Source organism: Mus musculus, chromosome 9 (assembly GCF_000001635.26).
Source record: "Mus musculus strain C57BL/6J chromosome 9, GRCm38.p6 C57BL/6J".
NCBI classification, from domain to species: Eukaryota; Metazoa; Chordata; class Mammalia; order Rodentia; family Muridae; genus Mus; species Mus musculus.
Window position 1 is genome coordinate 62,898,159 of NC_000075.6, and position 18,041 is coordinate 62,916,199.

The following is an 18,041-nucleotide window of genomic DNA, read 5'->3' on the forward strand; positions in this document are numbered from 1 at the left end:
TGACCTTTTCTGTGCGCCTCTACCCTGAACAAGACCATCCTGCTTTACTTCTTTGTGCATCTCCTACTGGAAACAGGTCCGACCCGAGTCCTCGCCCTCACTATCTATACTGCAGAATGACAGACAGTCTCGTACATGGACAGACTGTCAGCTGTGCATGCTAGCAGTCCTAGGAGAAACTCTTTATGTCTGAAAGATGTGAATTATAGGATTCACATGGGGATTATAGGAATAAAGGCAATGTGAAAGGAAAGCCTCTTTCAAAGCATAAATAAAGTACGTGGCTTATTGCTCCTTATTGACATCTTCCTCCTTCCTGACTTCCTGTCTACATGAAGCATCAGGGAGAGCCCCACAGCTCTATAGCTGGGAGCTTATGTGCTGGCACCGAGCTCCCATCGGACTTTCAACCTATACTTTCTTCATGGAATATTAAGCAATCAGTAGAAATCTGCACTTCACAGCTAAGGTCTAATTTAAGATATAAAAACTGAATTTGGAGCTGAGATGTTATCAGTAGAACATTTGCCTAACATGCAAGAAGCTCTGAGTTCTAGCACTGTTACTCCCATATTTGTCTGGCTCTGGAATCCCAGCACTTGGAAAGGGAAGCTGTTCAAGGTCACTCCCAGTCTGAATGGTGAGTCTGAGCCAGCGTGGGCAATATGATTCTGGATTTCAAAAAACAAACAAATGGCCCGCCACTAAAAGTATATAGTAATAAAAGGATAAAGAAAAATTTGATTTAGCACCATCAACTAGATCATACCTTAGAAATGTTGATGGATTAATAAGTGCCTTAGCTAATGGCAAACAAGCAAAGGATCTTCTATTGCCAGAACTAATTTGTTCTTTGGCCTTTTTTTCATATGTTTATGGAAATCAAATCATAAGAATGGAATACAAGTTCAGTAAAGAGTGTCATAAAGCTGTTCAGTTAGTCCTTTGTGCACAGAGGCAAGAGAACAATCCCACGACACTGTGGTGAGCTCCACCAACAAGGTGACCTACAGTCTGAAAGCAAACTGACAAGTAAACAGTACAGGAAGGACAGTTAAGAACGGCCTAGGAAACCAGAGCTCATGTTCACACCTATGGCCTTTTAGTAGCTATACCACAAATGTCATCTCAAAGAATCATAAAATAACACTTATGTGAAGAATACCCCTACCTCTCACTTTAAAGTCAATCACTAGATTTAAGTGTCCACCAGACGAACGAGCATCTATTGTTTCTAACATGGTATCGGAAGGGGCAAGCACTGAGCAGTTTATTCTGTGGATTACAAAGTTAGTTCTTTCCCTTTGAAAGATAAGATGGGTGTCTGCATTATCAATGGATAAACATAAACATGTTTTCTAGTGAGGCTGCTTTACTCAGCCATGCTAGGGTTCATGATGCTGCATGAGAATAAAACTAGCTGTAAGCTGGCTTACACCAGCAGGAGCCTACAATGTCATGACAATATGTGCTTCTTCATATAATAAGAAAGTTTGATTGATACTTAAAATCTTGTTAGGTTTTTCATACTAATAAGTACTCATAAAATAAATTTCTAGTTTATTTTTTCTCTTCTATCAACTCTAAATTATCTATGCTGGGTTTACAGGTCTGTGGAACAGCTCACATCATCAGACTTTCAACATTTCCGTTTCTGTTCTTAATAAATTAGAACCGACAATCCTCAAAGAGAAAAAGCATTTTAATTATTTTTGTTGCCTTTAGCTAAATGGCACACAAATAACAGAAACTCATTTATTCTGAGCTCTGCATATTACAAAAGGGAGATTTCTATGCACAGTCAGACAGCATATTTACATATTTCAAAGAACAAATCTCTTTTTATGATTCCATAAATTTGATATATAGATGAGTTATCACAACTGTATTTTATTTTTGAGCAAAAACATACCTAAAAATATATGGCCTTACTACTCTGGAATAACTGTAGGGGGAATTATCCCTTTAGCCAAACAGAAACTCATGACATATTGTAATTATGTATTACATATAGTAGCTTTTTTATAGTCTGAATTTTGAAAGCAGATGCTAATTTACAATGAACTGCTGAAACTGTTGGAACTAATGAGAGAGGAGCACAGGGGGACATCAAGTTAGAAACTGGCTCAGTAAATCAAGACATGTAAGAGGCAAATGTGATCCATCTCCCAGGAACATGGGGAGAGCACCTGAACCACAGAAAGAAGAGCATGTGAATACAACTGCTATCAGATACAGTGGGCTGCGTCTTCATGTGTCTGTTCAATGTTCTAAATACTACATATTAGTGCAGCTGTAAACATTTAAAGGTGGGAATGCAGAGAAACAAGACGTCTCTAGTGATTTAAGTAGGAAATGAAGCTTCTGTGATCTTCTAAATTTATCATAGCCTCTTAACTGGGGTTTTACAATGAAATGATGCAGCAAGAAACTATGAAAAGAGTAGGTTAAGTCAGAATTTGGAGAAAAAGACTGAGATATGTTATTTTAAATTATTTTGTTTAAAGCTTTTTTTCCTTACCTTCTACCTTCCTGATCTTGCACCAACTTTATGATTTTTTAACATTTATCTGGTTATTGAGGAACTTTTAATAATAGTAACAACACTTTTCTTAAGGAAGACAGACAGACTACAAAGAGGCTCAGAAGGAAAGTTGCTCACAGAGCAGGCAGCACAACCACGGCAAAGGACACAGCGGCTTCTGACTGCACGGTTTCCTCTATGGTCATAAGGGTGTGCAAAGAGCAGAGGGAGCCCAGCTTTAGGAAACGCGTAAAAGACAGAATCACAAACTCATCACACACTGATGAGTTTATATTTGAGTTAAGGCTTAGCAAACAATACTAGGCTAAGATGAAGAATAAGTAATATTTACAATTTTACAGAACTTGTCACTTCTTTTTTTTTTTTTTTTTTTAAAGATTTATTTATTTATTATATGTAAGTACACTGTAGCTGTCTTCAGACACACCAGAAGAGGGAGTCAGATCTCATTACAGATGGTTGTGAGCCACCATGTGGTTGCTGGGATTTGAACTCTGGACCTTCGGAAGAGCAGTCGGGTGCTCTTACCCACTGAGCCATCTCACCAGCCCTTTTTTTTTTTTTTTGGTTTTTCGAGACAGGGTTTCTCTGTGTAGCCTTGGCTGTCCTGGAACTCACTTTGTAGACCAGGCTGGCCTCAAACTCAGAAATCCGCCTGCCTCTGCCTCCCAAGTGCTGGGATTAAAGGCGTGCGCCACCACGCCTGGCCCGCCACTTCTTAAAAGAACAACAAACTGCCACCCTCTTAGGTTAGCAGGCTCTTGATGATGAAAGCTTTTGATGACACCACCTTCTGGAACAATCCAGGCAAATCAGGAGACAAGTGTCCTTTTGTTTTTTATACATTTGAATACAGTTAATTTGATTAACCAAAATGTCAGCAGTTTATTATTAATCTTCACCTTCTCTCATATCAAGGCAATATTCAACTGTCATCCCTAATCTCGGTGGGCCCACCAACAAATTAGGTATGAAATTAATTTCTTTCTTTCTTTCTTTTTTTTTTTTTTGAAATAAATTTCAACACAATTTCTTTGCTTATAGTTTTAATCATTTGGTCAAATCTGATGACTTTATAATTGTTTCATTTAAATGACTGTTCCTTCCCTTGCTGACTTACAAGTATTGAGTTAATTCTATAGGCATAAGGAATTCAGTCAGGTAGAACAGAATTTCCTTTCTCCTCCTCCTCTTTTTAAATTAAGACAGGGCGTTGCTATGGTAACTTAGCTGGCCTTGAACTTATGGTAATCTGTCTGCCTCAGCCCTCTCCCCACAAGTGTTGGAATTATAGGCATGGGTCTCCAGGCCTGGTGCTGTGTGTGTGTGTGTGTGTGTGTGTGTGTGTGTGTGTGTAGTATTAGGAATGGCATCGTTCTTTGTTTTGTGTTTGTTGTTGTTTTTAGTTTTCCTGAAGACAAAGTTATCTTGGAGCTCCATAAACCAGGCTTGTCTTGAACTCAGATTCACTTCTCTGCCCACATTAAAGGTATGTGCCATGCCCAGCTGGCACAGGTTTTAATAGGGGATTCTTTTTTTGTTTTTTGTTTTTTGTTTTTTGTTTTTTTCGAGACAGGGTTTCTCTGTGTAGCCCTGGCTGTCCTGGCACTCACTCTGTAGACCAGGGTGGCCTCGAACTCAGAAATCCGCCTGCCTCTGCCTCCCGAGTGCTGGGATTAAAGGCTTAAATGGGAGATTCTTATAGCTACTGTTGACAAATTAGTTAAATTGTGATGTGGATAACTGTGCTCAACTTTTATCCAGAAAAGTCCTGTTTGAATTAATGGAGTATGGAAACACCACAGCACTCCCTACTCTATTTTTCTAACTGGAACCTGAGAAACAGTTGTTTACTGAAGGCAGTACTTAGATAATACACACTATGAATAAGGCACACTTTACAATTATTCAGCTCACAGTCCTATGCTCCAGTGTCTTTCCATTTTGATAAACTCTGACAGTGTAGAATGGGGAGATTCTTAAAGTAAGCAGAATTTCTCACACTCAGTAAAAAGAAGTGTATATACCCAAAGGCAAGCATTAGCAAACACTTACTGGACACAGCAGCGAAACCCGTAGGCTGGTAGTAGCTATCTCACTATCTGGATCTGCAGTTAACTTCTCTTTAACTGAAATGCATTGGAGAGAAAACAAGTAGAACAATTTTATTAAAGGAATTACTAATATAACACTGAAAAATAAGCTTAAAACTTAAAACCTAAACAACCTAAACAATTATCTTCCAATCACCTATCTGGAAAGCTAAGAGCAGTTCAACCACTTCTGCCCTTCACAGAAAGCAAGGGAAGGAGGGCATTACTCTGTAGCTAGCTAAAGCTCCTGCAAAGCCCTGGTACTGCATCATGGCCCACAGGAAGTGGGTCCTACAGCAGCTTCTGTGTTCCAGCTTACGTGCTGGCCCTTTATAGTTAGTATTCTAAGATACTAATGATTTTCTTTAAAATTATGATTAATTTGCATTCTTTTATTTTAAAGGAAAGTAATAAAGAACATGATAAAAAATAAGTTTGCATAGATAGAAAATGAACAAAACATTTATTATAACCATACTAACTCTACTTTCAAATTATAAAAGAAAAAGTCCAAGTATTTCTTTAGCATGTAACTGAATCTCATCATTTGCCTGTAAACTCACTTTGTGGTCTTTAGCAAGTCAGTCTGCCTCTTCCGCTAATGTTATTTACAGTAAATCCAGAAGTCACACCAGACACTCACTCCAACTTTCTATAATCTTCAAAGGAGGTACTAATATTTTTACTTTCCATGGCTATTCTTTTATTGTCCTCCAGTTTACTATAAAAGATTCTTTATATTTCCCATGTATGGCAATTTGAGTAAGAATGCTCCCTTGCCTGGGACTGGCACTATTTGAGAAGGATTTGGAGGTGTGGCCTTGTTGGAGGAGGTGTGTCACTGGGGGTGGGCTTTGAGGTTTCAAAAACCCAAGCCAAGGCCCAGTCTCTCGCTTTCTCCCTCTCTGCCTATAGATCAGGATTTAGCTCTCAGGTAATGCTCCAGCATGTGCCCTACATGCTCCCTGCCATGATGATAATGGAGTAAGCCTCTGAAACTGTAAGTAAGTCCCCAGTAAGAGTCGCCTCAGTCATGGTGTCTCTCCACAGCAATAGATCCCTGACTAAGACATGTGTAAACCTGCAGCAGCAGCTACCTCTGATGACAGGAACCAACATAAACACTGAGTCAGGAAATATCCAGAAAAAATATTCTAAAAATCTTAGAAACAGGGGCCTGAGGTAGAGTGGTTGTAAGTATAACCAAGCACAGTTTCAGAGATGTTGCACAATAATTATGACCACAATGCTAACATGGGAAGCACAAACTGATAGGCAGATGTCTGTGCTGACTGCCACTTGCAGAACTAAGAAGACAGCCTTTATGAAATACGTGATCACACCGTGTGGTTTGGAATTTTTAGATGGCCCAAGTTTTGGACATAATGGTTGTCTCACATTAGGGAATCTCAACATAGAAGCACATCTGAGTTACATCTGGAACATTCTATTTTGTAACTGATCACATTAGACTGGGGAAGAGGGACATGAATGGGTGGTTTAAAAAGCTCCACATAGGGGCTGGAGAGATGGCTCAGTGGTTAAGCACACCAGCTGCTCTTCCAGGACCCACAATCACATGGTAGCTCACAATCATCTATGAGATCTGGTGCCCTCTTCTGGTGTACAGGAATACATGTAAACAAACATTGTAAATAAATAAATCCACACAGATTCTGATGCCAGATTAAGACATTATTTTGTAGACTGGAAATCTGAAGTTTTCAAAGTCTGTATGTATTTCTTATTCTTAGGTTAACTTTCATATCCCCAAAGCCATAAAACCTCTGGACTTTAGTTTGGAAAAGAAAGTCATCAAGACACTATAATATCAACAAATGTAAATTAGGAAGTTATTTATCCAACCTTAGCTAATCCTTCATTATAAAATAATTTGAAAGAACATTAACTTAATTAGCAGGGCAAAGTGACTTTGTAAACCCAGGAGGATTGCTGTAAGACCAGAACACCCTGGTCTATAGTAAATTCCAGGATAGCCTGGGCTACAGTATAAGACCCCCGTCACAAGACAAAACAAAATCCCAATTAACAATAACAAAACCCAACTCCCTACTCCCCAGTAAGAACAAGTAGTCGTGTCTCTGAGGAGAAGACTGAGAAGTCTGGGAAGACTGGCGTGTGAGTTCATGAACTAGGGACAGAAGAGCAGTCCTCAACATGTAAGGGAGCTGGCAAGTGGGGAGGACACAACAGAAAACATCCTGGAACGTAGCCTCTGGGTTTTAGTATTCACCTCAGCACCCCAGGGCTCTCAGCCATCATCACTGGTTTCTCTGAGCCTTCAGACTTGTGCTCAGCCATGCTTTCCTGCTTCCCCAGCTTGCAGATGGCACTGTGGAACTTCTCGGCCTCCAAAATCAAGTAAGGCAGTTCCTCTATTGTTTTTCCCTCGCAGTCTTTCCATTTTTACCCTCCTGGTTCTCACTCGCTCTAGAGAATCCTGAGTGAGACACCATCCACCCTGCACTCCTTTACCAACTGGCCCAGCGGGCACCGCCTACACAGTAATGGGAATAGTAACTGTCTGAGCTTTGGGCAAACTTGTGCTTAATGCAGCAACAGCATAATATCGGCCTTGAAATCCAAACTCCGCGGTCACAGAGGAGGTCACACTGAGTAGGCAGTAAGAGAACAGTTCCCCGAGTCACGAAGTCAGAATTCTGACTTGTCAAGTCACTTTAGTAACTTTTTTCATAACTTGGTAAATGAGAACAACAGTTATCTCACAGCACTGGATTAAATGAGTTTAACCCAATGAAGAATGTATTAAACTACCTAATATTTTTTTTGATAACAATCTTTCTCTTTTATTTAATTTTTATTTATTCATTTATTATTTGTAAGTACACTGTAGCTGTCTTCAGACACTCCAGAAGAAGGCATCAGATCTCATTACGGATGGTTGTGAGCCACCATGTGGTTGCTGGGATTTGAACTCAGACCCTTTGGAAGAGCAGTCGGTGCTCTTAACTGCTGAGCCATCTCACCAGCCCCTAAACTACCTAATATTATATTTAATCAATGCTAGCAATTCTTACTTAAAATAATTTGCATGCTCCCTCTCTCTTGGAGATAAGGTTTTTTTAAATTACATTTGTGGATTTCTATTACAACAAGCAGACAGACAGAAATCTCCTTTGCTATATGTAACAGACCAAATCCTACTCTTATGAAAATATATTTTTTACATGTGAGCCAGTGCAGGCTCTGCATCAAGTGAGAGCAGCTCAGCTACTCCAGACTGAGGGTTTCAATGTATCCCATAACGTATCAGTTATCTTTACTCCCAAGGGCTGCGGGGGAAAGCCACTGTTAACAGGTGGAACATCCGGCAGCTCTTGAAGGAAAATGGCTAGCTGAGCTGCTGCACTGGAATATCAGAAAAAAGGCTGTGTGAACCAGTGCGTGCAGTAAGAGCATCTGTCACACAGAAATCTCATTTATTAAGTTACTATGGCAAATGCTAACACAACCAGCCTTACAGAGGTAGTGAAATAATCTTCCCATAGGCTGTTATAAGGAGTGACAGAAGGGAACACATTTCCTGAGAAACAATTTTGTTACCAACTGAGCTACTTAGAACATGGGTTAAAAAGTCTGGGATTCTCCCCGCCCCCCCCAACCCCCCCTGGTTTTTCAAGACAGGGTTTCTCACTCTGTAGACCAGGCTGGCCTCGAATTCAGAAATCTACCTGCCTCTGCCTCCCAAATGCACCACCACGTCCGGCTCTGGGATTCTTTTTAAATTGAAGAAAACTACTAACTTTACTATATTCTTAATGTAAATTTGTAATAAAGCAGATCTTGCAATTAGGGACTGAACCTTGTGCCTGCTAAGCAAGCCAGTGCTCTCCTATGGAGCTCTGCACTCAGTCATTCCCTGGTAAAGATACCTTCAAATTCTGCTAGGGTCTTAACTGGACTAGACCTCTAGATGAACCTGGGGAACTGGCATACAATCATGCTGAGTCTTCTGCTAACTTCCATCACGGCTTCTCAATCTACCTCAGGTCTTCTGCTGGGTTTCTCATAGTTTTCAGCATCTATACTCTATACATGTTTTATGTCACTTCTCTAAGGATGCATAACTGTCTGAATGTCAAAACTGTCCAGTAATGCATTAATAACAAATACAATTCAGTTATATATATTGATCACAGATTTTCCAAATCATGACTCATGCATTTTTTCTAGCAGTCTCTTTAGTTAGTCCTTGGGACTTTTTTCTGTGTAAATAATCTGAATCCCTCATCTTTATCTTTTCTTTCCTTGTTGTGCTGGTTAGGACCTCTAGGGTAATGCTAGGCACGGTATTCTAACGTTATTCACAGTCTTAGAAGATTCAAGTTTTTTACTACTAATTATGATATTAGCTAAAGTTTGTTTTTGTAAATGTTTTGTAATATTGAGGCAGTTCCTTTCTTGTTCCATTAATATTTTGCTGAGAGTTTCTTTATCAGGAATAGATGTGAAATTTAGCCACCTGCCTCTTCTGTATCTTTGGAGATAGGTTAGCCTGGTCTACAAAGTGAATTCCAGGACAGCCAGGGCTACATAGAGAAACCCTGTCTCCAAAAAAAAAAAAAAAAAAACCCTTCCAAAAAAGCAGGGAGACTGTTTTCAAAGCTTGCTAAGAAGCTGTAGTTATTGAAAATGTGGCCAACAGAAGTGTCCAGAAATAGGTTTATATACTTATGATCAATCAGCTTTTGATAAAAAGCCAAAAGAAATTAAATGAAGGAAAAAATACTCCTTTTAAAGCAACATTGTTGAAACAGTTGGATAACAAGGAGGCAGGAAAAGCAAAGCTCTGCACCCCACTAAGAACTATGCCCTACGAACTGTGGTCAGTCCTCTGGACTGTGGTCTGCAGTGCTGAGTCCTACTTCATGAACACAGTTATAGCTAGCTATATATAAAAGTCATCTTGCTATTGAGTCCCTGTTCTTATGAGCTACCAGTGTTAGTCATGAGACTCTACTAAATAAACTGAAACAGATAATTTGAAACTCAGTGCTTTAGTTACACTAGTCACATTTATGTTCACTAGCCACGCTGCTGCTGGTGACATCACACAGCTGTCCAGCTGTTTCAGACTACTGTACTCGATGGTGCTGTTCTGGGTTATAACTGTTTGACTTCTCTCCCTCATTAATTTCAGAATACTTTAATTCAGTCTTTTAGCATTTTAAAGCTGAAAACAACTAAGCATACTAAGCTTAACGTTCTATTATAGCCAGAAAACAAAAGGCTTGAAGCCTGGTTTTCACTCTACATTTCTTTTTATCAGTTAACACCAACCACTGAGTGTAGAAGCACATCTACACTCTTAACAAGTGGGAAGTTGCGGCAGAAGATTACAAATATGATGTCACAAACTAGAGCAATAACAACTAAATGTGAGAGTTTACTATGTGTCAAGGTACCGTGTTAGTTAGTGAGGAAGCCAAGAGAACTGAGATGAGCCAGCAGGAGCAAAAGATGCTTAATGAGGTCCCCCACACTGATGGGCGTCTGGAAACCCTGGGGGTCTGGGAAACAGAGGACCCCTGGAGCAAGGCAGCAGAAGCAGCTAGAATGTTTGAGGCAGAGAGAACACTCCAGCACTGATGGGGGACGGGAGGGAGGGAAGGAGGGAGGGAGGGAAAAAATATGGTGTGCTTTTGCAATGGACAGGGTTATACGTCGCACTAACGAAGCTGGACATTTTATTCCATTGGTGTTCGGAGTTCAGAGGATGAAAGAGGATTAGATGTGTGCCACTAAGTTAGGCTGCTACCAGGAAAAAGACAAGAAAAGCCAATAAAGAAAAGAAATACTTAAATACGTCATTTAGGACTGAGGTTCTAAAGATAAAGACAAAATGTAAGGATTCAAATGAGGGCAATGGTAGAAGATAGATTTTAAGAAATGTTTAGGTTGTCAGTTGGCAAATCTAGAGGATTCTATCTTAAATTCTTGATTCTGATAAGCAAAACCATGTTTAGGTCAAGACAGCCTATGGAATCTGAAGCTAGAGGAGAGACCTGAGTGAAGATTTGTATTTGGAGGTTAGTACAAGTTTAAGCAGAAACAGTGGATGTGAAGGCAGGACAGCATGGAATTCCAAGGAACATTTACAATATACTCCCACCTGAGCTCCTAGGGTCTCACTCCTTAGCCCTGGCTGGCCTCTTAACTCACAGTCTACCTATGCCTCCCTCTGCTGGGATTAAAGGCTACTATGTCCAACATTAGGAAGCTTCTCTCTAAGAGTCCACAGAAGGTAGGTGGATGAGGCCAGAAGAGGGAGGAGACAATTTCAAGGAGAAAGAGGTTGATATCAAATGCAGCAGAACATCTGGGGTAGAAATGTCTTAGCCAGAGCAGTGACATCAGCACTGTGGTCACTTGCTACCATGCCCAGCAAGAAGCAGAGTTTTAAAGTATGAGAAAGACTTGTCAGAAGAGCTGTCAGTTAATACCTGAGGAGACAAGAGGGACTAGAAATTCGAGTAGAAGACAGTGAGGTGGCTAGCTCCTGCAGTGCTGTGTCTGAGCATTGTCACCTGTGCACTCACATCTCAAACAGCACATTTCAGAGAGGGCAGTCAGCCCCTTCAGTCTCACCTTTCAAATACCGTTTCTTCAGAAAACAGCACTGATGTAGTATACAGTGCTGAGAACCCAGGCCAGTGAGGTACTCAGTGGGCTAAGGTAGTTGGTGCACAGCCCTGTTTGACCTGAGTGTTCAGTCCCTGGAACACATGCAAAGGTGGGAAGAGAGAACAGACCCCCATAGCTGTTCTCTGACTTCCACCCCAACACACTAACACACATACACTCTCTCACACAATAATAACAAACTGGTTGTCTTTAAGTGAGAGGTTCCTAACTGCTTCCAGGTGTTGGAATTGCCCTCCTTGCTCCTCCTCTAGCTGATGATCAGACCGCCCCACTCTGTTAAGACAGTGTTGTTCCTCTGGGAAGAACCCTCTGATGGACTTCTCCTACATGGGCCTCTTACAGCACCTATGAAGTTACAGTCTCCCCACCATACCCTGGCTCTTCTCTTCCTTCTCTATACTCTAGTTTCTTTGGCCGTTTCCTTGGACATATCCCCTTCCTATCCTGGGGCTTAAGAACAGCTTTTCCTCTTCTCCCAACTTCTATTACTGTCCTCTGTATCGCAGAGCAGAGTAGAGGACTAGATCCCTGTGGTGTCTTTTCAGAGTTCCCTGTCTTCCTTCTTAAAAGCACATTTCAAAACTGTAACTCATTAGTGACTTAGGTCTGTCTTTCCCATTAGATTGTAAACTTTTGGGATGTATGGAGAAGGTGTGGTCTTGTGTAATGCTGTCCTAGAACATAGCAGATTCTTCATTTTCTGAATGAAAATACAGAACTCACTTCACTTTTGACATCTTGGTTGTGAGCTTTTACTGGCTGAACATCTCTCCAGCCCACAGAATATATTTTCTCAATGAAAAGTCTGAATTCTAAATACTAACAAACTTAAACAACATTATCACACATGGACTTGACTAACAAAACTGCCAGCAGACCTTCCTTACAAGGTTAAGAATAACTTATAATCAACAACTGTAAGCAAAGTTCATGCTTCAAACATTCCTGCGAAGTTTCATTTTTACATAACTTTCATTTTTTTAGATTTATTTATTTATTATATGTGAGTACACTGTAGCTGTCTTCAGACACTCCGGAAGAGGGCGTTAGATCTTTTTTTTATGGATGGCTGTGAGCCACCATGTGGTTGCTGGGATTTGAACTCCGGACCTTCGGAAGAGTAGTCGGTGCTCTTAACTGCTGAGCCATTTCACCAGCCCCCTTTTGAATAACTTTTAAAATAGTTTTTTAATTACATAATTTTTGGAAAAGCTATTTCTTTACAGGTGATATAGAGGTAAATGCCTTTAGTCAACTGAAATATATTTCTTTTTGCTTTGTTTTTTCAAGGCAGGATTTATTCTGTGTAACCCTGGCTGTCCTGGAACTTGCTCTGTAGTCCAGGCTGGCCTCAAACTTACAGAGATCTGCCTGTCCCTGTCTCTGCTTCTTGAGTGTTGGCATTAAAGATGTTTGTCACCACACCCAGCCTGAAATATATTTAATACTGGTAGAATCTAACTAATACTCTATTCATTCACTTGGCCAATAAAGATGATAAAGCAGAACTTCCATAAAACTCTCACTCAGATTAGCAGGGCAGAAAGATGCGAAGTAAGTAGCTTGGCAATTAGGTAGTCTTGCTGTGTAATGGTAGCTGGACAGGTTCCTAGAAACTCCAATTCAGGCCCTCCTGATAGAACCTTCAGAGCACTCTAGCTGCAAATGTAGAAGAATCAAAAGCCTATACAAGCAGCCTACTTTGTTGTTAAATCCAAAAGCTTCATCTGCCTTCTTCTGTGTATTTGTCTTTTTCACCACAGTTACCACACAATTCCATGTTTTCTGACTAGCTGTGATCTAGTAATGCAAGGCAAGAATAAAGACTCAGTCAGGGATAACTCCATCGAGGCTTTGAAAAAAAAGGATGCCTCTCTTGCACATTCCCTTCAGGCAGATGTCTACCCCTTCTTCTCTTGTCAGGACCCTTTCTTTCTTGTCTCCGACTCATGATGCCTCCATTTCCTTAGACCCACAAATGATGCTTTCATTTTAGCTCCAATTTTGACTCTTAGTTCAAATGATCCTCCTGCCTCAGCCCACTGAGTAGCTAGGGATACAGGTGTGTACCGCCATACCCAGCTATTTGCATTTTCAAAAAAGGATCCTTTCAGTACTGAAAAAAACCTCCAGTGAACTATCTCAGGTGTTCTGTTTGCCAGAGATAGTGAGATCTTCTAGTTTGGTCACTCTGCTACAGAAACACGGTGGAGAAAGACCAGGAGCTGTGTTGCAGGGGAGCTATGAGGAAGTTGGCCTTAGTATCTTAATTCTTCCCACCAGAGTGTGGGAACAAATCTGATTAACAACAAATCTGAGAATGAGCTGCTATTAGTAAGTCATCTTAAGAGCTTCCCATGCAGGTTCAGGGTGTGGCAGTTCAGCCTGTAAGCCCAGCACATGAAGCAGGAGGATCACAGCAAGTTTGAAGCCGGCCTAAGCTACAGAATCAAGGTCAGTCCATCATGCTCCCGAGTGCAATGCGCTGCTTCCTAAGCACCAAACCTCTACCTCCAAATTCTCCTCCAAGGAGCCCACACCTCTGGAGAAGCCCACCTCTTTAGAAAAGCACTGATGCTCAAAACTTGAAGCCAGGAAGTCCACTTTTAGATCTTACATTTTCATTTTAATACATTAAAATGAAACATTCAGAGGGGAGCTGTGTGTGTGTGTGAGATTGCACAGATCAAATTCTCAAAAAATACTCTTTAAAAATCACGTGTTACAAACCTATCATTACAAACAAGGGTAAGAAGGCATCAAGAAATGAAGAACTGTGCCCAAGGTAACATTCATGTCTGCCACTTGACTGACTTTTGACTTTGGTAAAAGCAAGGGGACAGTCATCATATAATTCTGTGTATTTTTCCTGGGTCTAAAATATTCTTGAAAACCATAATAACGTTCTTGGAATTCATGCCAAGATTTCCTTTCCATCTCCTAAAATTCCTTAAACATTGGTTTTCAGACGCTGTAAAAAAAAAATACTGTGTTCAAGAAGTAACCTTACAAAGTAAATATTAAGATCTGTAAAACACAGATCATTAAATATAGTTCATGGCAAAGACATTAAAACTGCCCTTAGATCTTAATTTACAAGCTCACAATACTAGGTTCTTGGAGTTTGTAATCCTCTATAACAACAAGCTCTGGTAAACAAAACAAAACCAAAAGAAACACTAGAATTTGAGTTGAGAAAAAAACCACTACTCTAACCTTAACAAGATAGTTTAGCTACAGATATGAATTAAGTTTATCATACGTACTTAAAGCTCTAGAATGATCCGGATTCCTTATTCCCTTTGCTCGTAACCTCTGAAGAAGAACTGTTGAGGACAACTGTTTTACAAGATATACTGCCATGGAATAGGTCTGGAAAAAAAAAAGATGTAGAAAACCAATCACATATTTAAGTAAACAGCATATCTATTAAACCCACAGCAACAGGGAAGGAAAACTAACACTTCTTGTAGCACCTACTGTGTGTCAAGCACTATCCTAGGTATTTCAGTGAATCCTGATTTATAGGCTGCCGAAGTGGTTAGAAACTAAGTGTGTGTGTGTGTGTGTGTGTGTGTGTGTGTGTGTGTGTGTGTGTGGCTGAGAAGACTAAGGTAGAAAGGTAAAGAAACTACCCTAACTGTGGCACCATAGTGCCAAGCTGAGGATGCCAGCCCAGGCCTTTTGCTTTACTCCACCATGTACTTGAAGGTAATAGATTTAAGGCTCTAATATGAAAGAACACTATTAAAACTAAATATAAACCAGGGCCATTAAGATGTTGAAGGTATCATAAACTGTATTCAATAGGTAACACACACTCTAAAAAGTAGTAGCTATTAAACATCACCATGGAGTGGGCTTCCAGTCTACGCACTTAGTGCCTCACTACACCTACATCTTCCTAGATCTTAAAGATACTTGACTTGGGCCATGCAGACGTCAAGCAGTGGAACAGTAGTGAAGGCTGCACAGAGAAGCTCTGCTTGAAGATGAGCAGGACACCCAATGCCTATAAGGACTCCCTGAGAAGGTGGTGTGAGAAGCAGCTAGCAAGCCAAGATGAGTAAAGGGTGCGTGGCTGGAAAAGAGGAAGAGAAAAAAGGCCAAGACTATGAGGGAGGAAAGGGGAAGGTCTGAAGATCTCTTTGGTTAGGGTGCAATGGGATTAAGCAGATCAAGACGCTTGGAAGAAGTGAGAAAGCAGTCTTCCTTATAGCAGCCGTTTACAATGCACTCCTGAGATATGCTACAGATGTCCTTACAACTTGGTAAGGTCTGTAGGGGAGAAAAAGATACTGCTCTATTCTGAAGGGCTGATGAAACTGAGGCACAGATTATACACTATGCTTATGATCATGTGACTGCTGGGATGGCCCAGGCAGTAGAAACCAGGAGGAAAGGGGAAGAACGCCAGAAGGCAGTGCTGAGTGAGCAAGTTCCATTAAGTCTTCAACACATCAGAGTTTATTAGAACATCCTAGCCTAACCCCATGAACATTCCAATCCATTCATCCATCCATCCACCCACCCACCCACCCACCTACCCACCCACCCAGAGTTAGGGTCTGAAGCAAGGGCCTCATCCACTAAGAAGGCACTGTGCCATGGAGCTATTTTCCCAGCACTAGTTCTATGTCTTTACACTTAGTAACAAAGGGACACACCCTCCAGCTACATTTCCAGTCAAGTTCTCATGTTTTCTGGGTGGGGAAACAAACTGAGTCGCAAACAGCAAACTTACTTTCATTAGAGCACATTCCACAGTACTGTAACAAGGGAGGGACAAGATTACATTGTCCCTACATTTAAAGCACACAACTTATTAACTAATCTAATACAGAAGAAAGAGTTTTTGAGGAAGAAACCCTAACCTTGTTCACCATCACTCCAAACAGAAACTGGAGAGATGCTAATCAACATTGTGAGATTCTGGACTGACAGCTTCAACCTTCAACCTTGGAATTACACCCAGGACTTTCTATTAATATTTATGATGAGATAAAAACAAACAAACAAACAAACAAACAAACAACTTCCAAAACCGAGTTCAGTGAAACGGTACATGTGCTCTAGTTGAAACATGTAACCAGAGAGGAAACCAGATGCTGCAGGAGTGCTAGGAGTGAAGCGCCACTTGTACCAGTGTCACAGGAGACACTGCACACAAAGACACCAAACCAGCAGCAGCTAGTCAGTGTGTCTGCCAGCCAGCCCTAAGGTACCACCTAGGCCCCAACTATTTGTATGTCATCTCTAATTGTTCATTTTGTCTGTACTTTTACAACATTTGTAAAATTGTTTAAGTCTGTAAGATACTTTCTCCATAATCCAAACAATGTCCTCTGTCCCCCTTTTACAGTAGTGTTCAAATAATTTCACCATCCACAGTGCAAGTTTAATAAATGTTAAATACAGTGCCACAGAGTAGAACAAGAAGTTACAATACGCTTCTCTCCTTCAAGAACTGTGTGGAGTCTACTTAATTTCTTTGAAGAGACTTATCTCTTCCTCCTTTTCACCTCCTCTTCCCAGAGGTCAAACCTCCTTTCCCAAGGCTTCTTCCTGTGAGTTAGGCACCCCTTCTACTAGGTAATTACAGCCTTGTTTCTACTTTGTACTTTTAGGCATAATCTCACTAAGTTACGTAGGCCAGCCTAGAACTGATTGGGCTGGTTTTAATTTTGAGATTCTCGTGCTTCAACCTCCTAAGTAGCTGGAATTATACCCCTGCAGCCCAGGCCAGGTGATCAAGTATCTATCTATAATAGAGTGAGACATTCTGCACACACTCTTCAGAGTATCCTCACAAGCTGAATTAAACTAGTGATTTTAAAATAATTATAGTCATCTGAGATTTACAAAAATAATTTCCTTTCTACCTTTTAAAGATTTATTTAAATTTTATGTATATGAGTGCTTTATCTGCATTATACCTACATGCCAGAAGAGGGCATCAGATCCCATTATACACGGTTGTGAGCTATGATGTGGTTGCTAGGAATTGAACTCAGGACCTCTGGAAAAGCAGTCAATGTTCTTCACTGCTGAGCCATCTGTCTATCTGCCCCCTCTTTTTACGTTTTAAAAAAGGCCTCTAAGCCAGGCAGTGGTGGCACTTGCCTTTAATTCCAGCACTACACAGAAAAACTCTGTCTCCAAAACTAAAACCAAAACAGGCATTTAGGCTACAGATCTTCTATCTCTGTTGTCTAGAAGACTCCCAGTGGGAGAGTTGTCCCCTTTTCCTCTAGTGCTATATAAAAATCATTATAGTACCCCTCCCCTCTTCTCCCTACTACTGCCTTGGTAAGATATTACACACATACACACCCCACATACCAACCAACCAAAAAAACAAAGCACCTTTTGTTATGTTTTTTATTGCAGAAATGCAAAGATGACATTGCATTTCTGATCTTTGTACTCCTACCTTCTGACTCCAGGGAGAATAGGCATGTGTCACCATGCCCAGTTTATGGAATACTGGGATAGGGTGGGGTGGGGGGTAGGATGGGTTTCTTGCATGGCAGATAAGGAATTTCTGAACTAAATTACATTCCTAGCTCTCAAAATCCATTTCTAATAAAGAAATTTCATAAAAGAGAAATCTTATAAATATATCATTACTGTAACTAAGTTCTAAACTAATAGCAGGGCTGAGCATGATGGTACATACTTTTAATCTCAGTACCCAGGAAGCAGAGGCAGCTGGA

The 18,041-nt window shown here is 40.6% G+C and overlaps 1 protein-coding gene across 2 annotated transcripts in view; it reads right to left on the minus strand.

Annotated features, from left to right (window-relative positions):
- Pias1 (protein inhibitor of activated STAT 1) overlaps nucleotides 1-18,041 on the minus strand; it is a 102,514-nt gene that overhangs the window by 19,793 nt on the left and 64,680 nt on the right. For both annotated transcript variants that reach the window (XM_006511302.3, NM_019663.3), the window contains exons 7-8: nucleotides 14,592-14,697; nucleotides 4,601-4,674 (exon numbers count right to left, since the gene is read on the minus strand). In XM_006511302.3, the coding sequence (XP_006511365.1) occupies nucleotides 4,601-4,674; nucleotides 14,592-14,697 (180 nt within the window). The remainder of the gene's footprint in view (nucleotides 1-4,600; nucleotides 4,675-14,591; nucleotides 14,698-18,041) is intronic.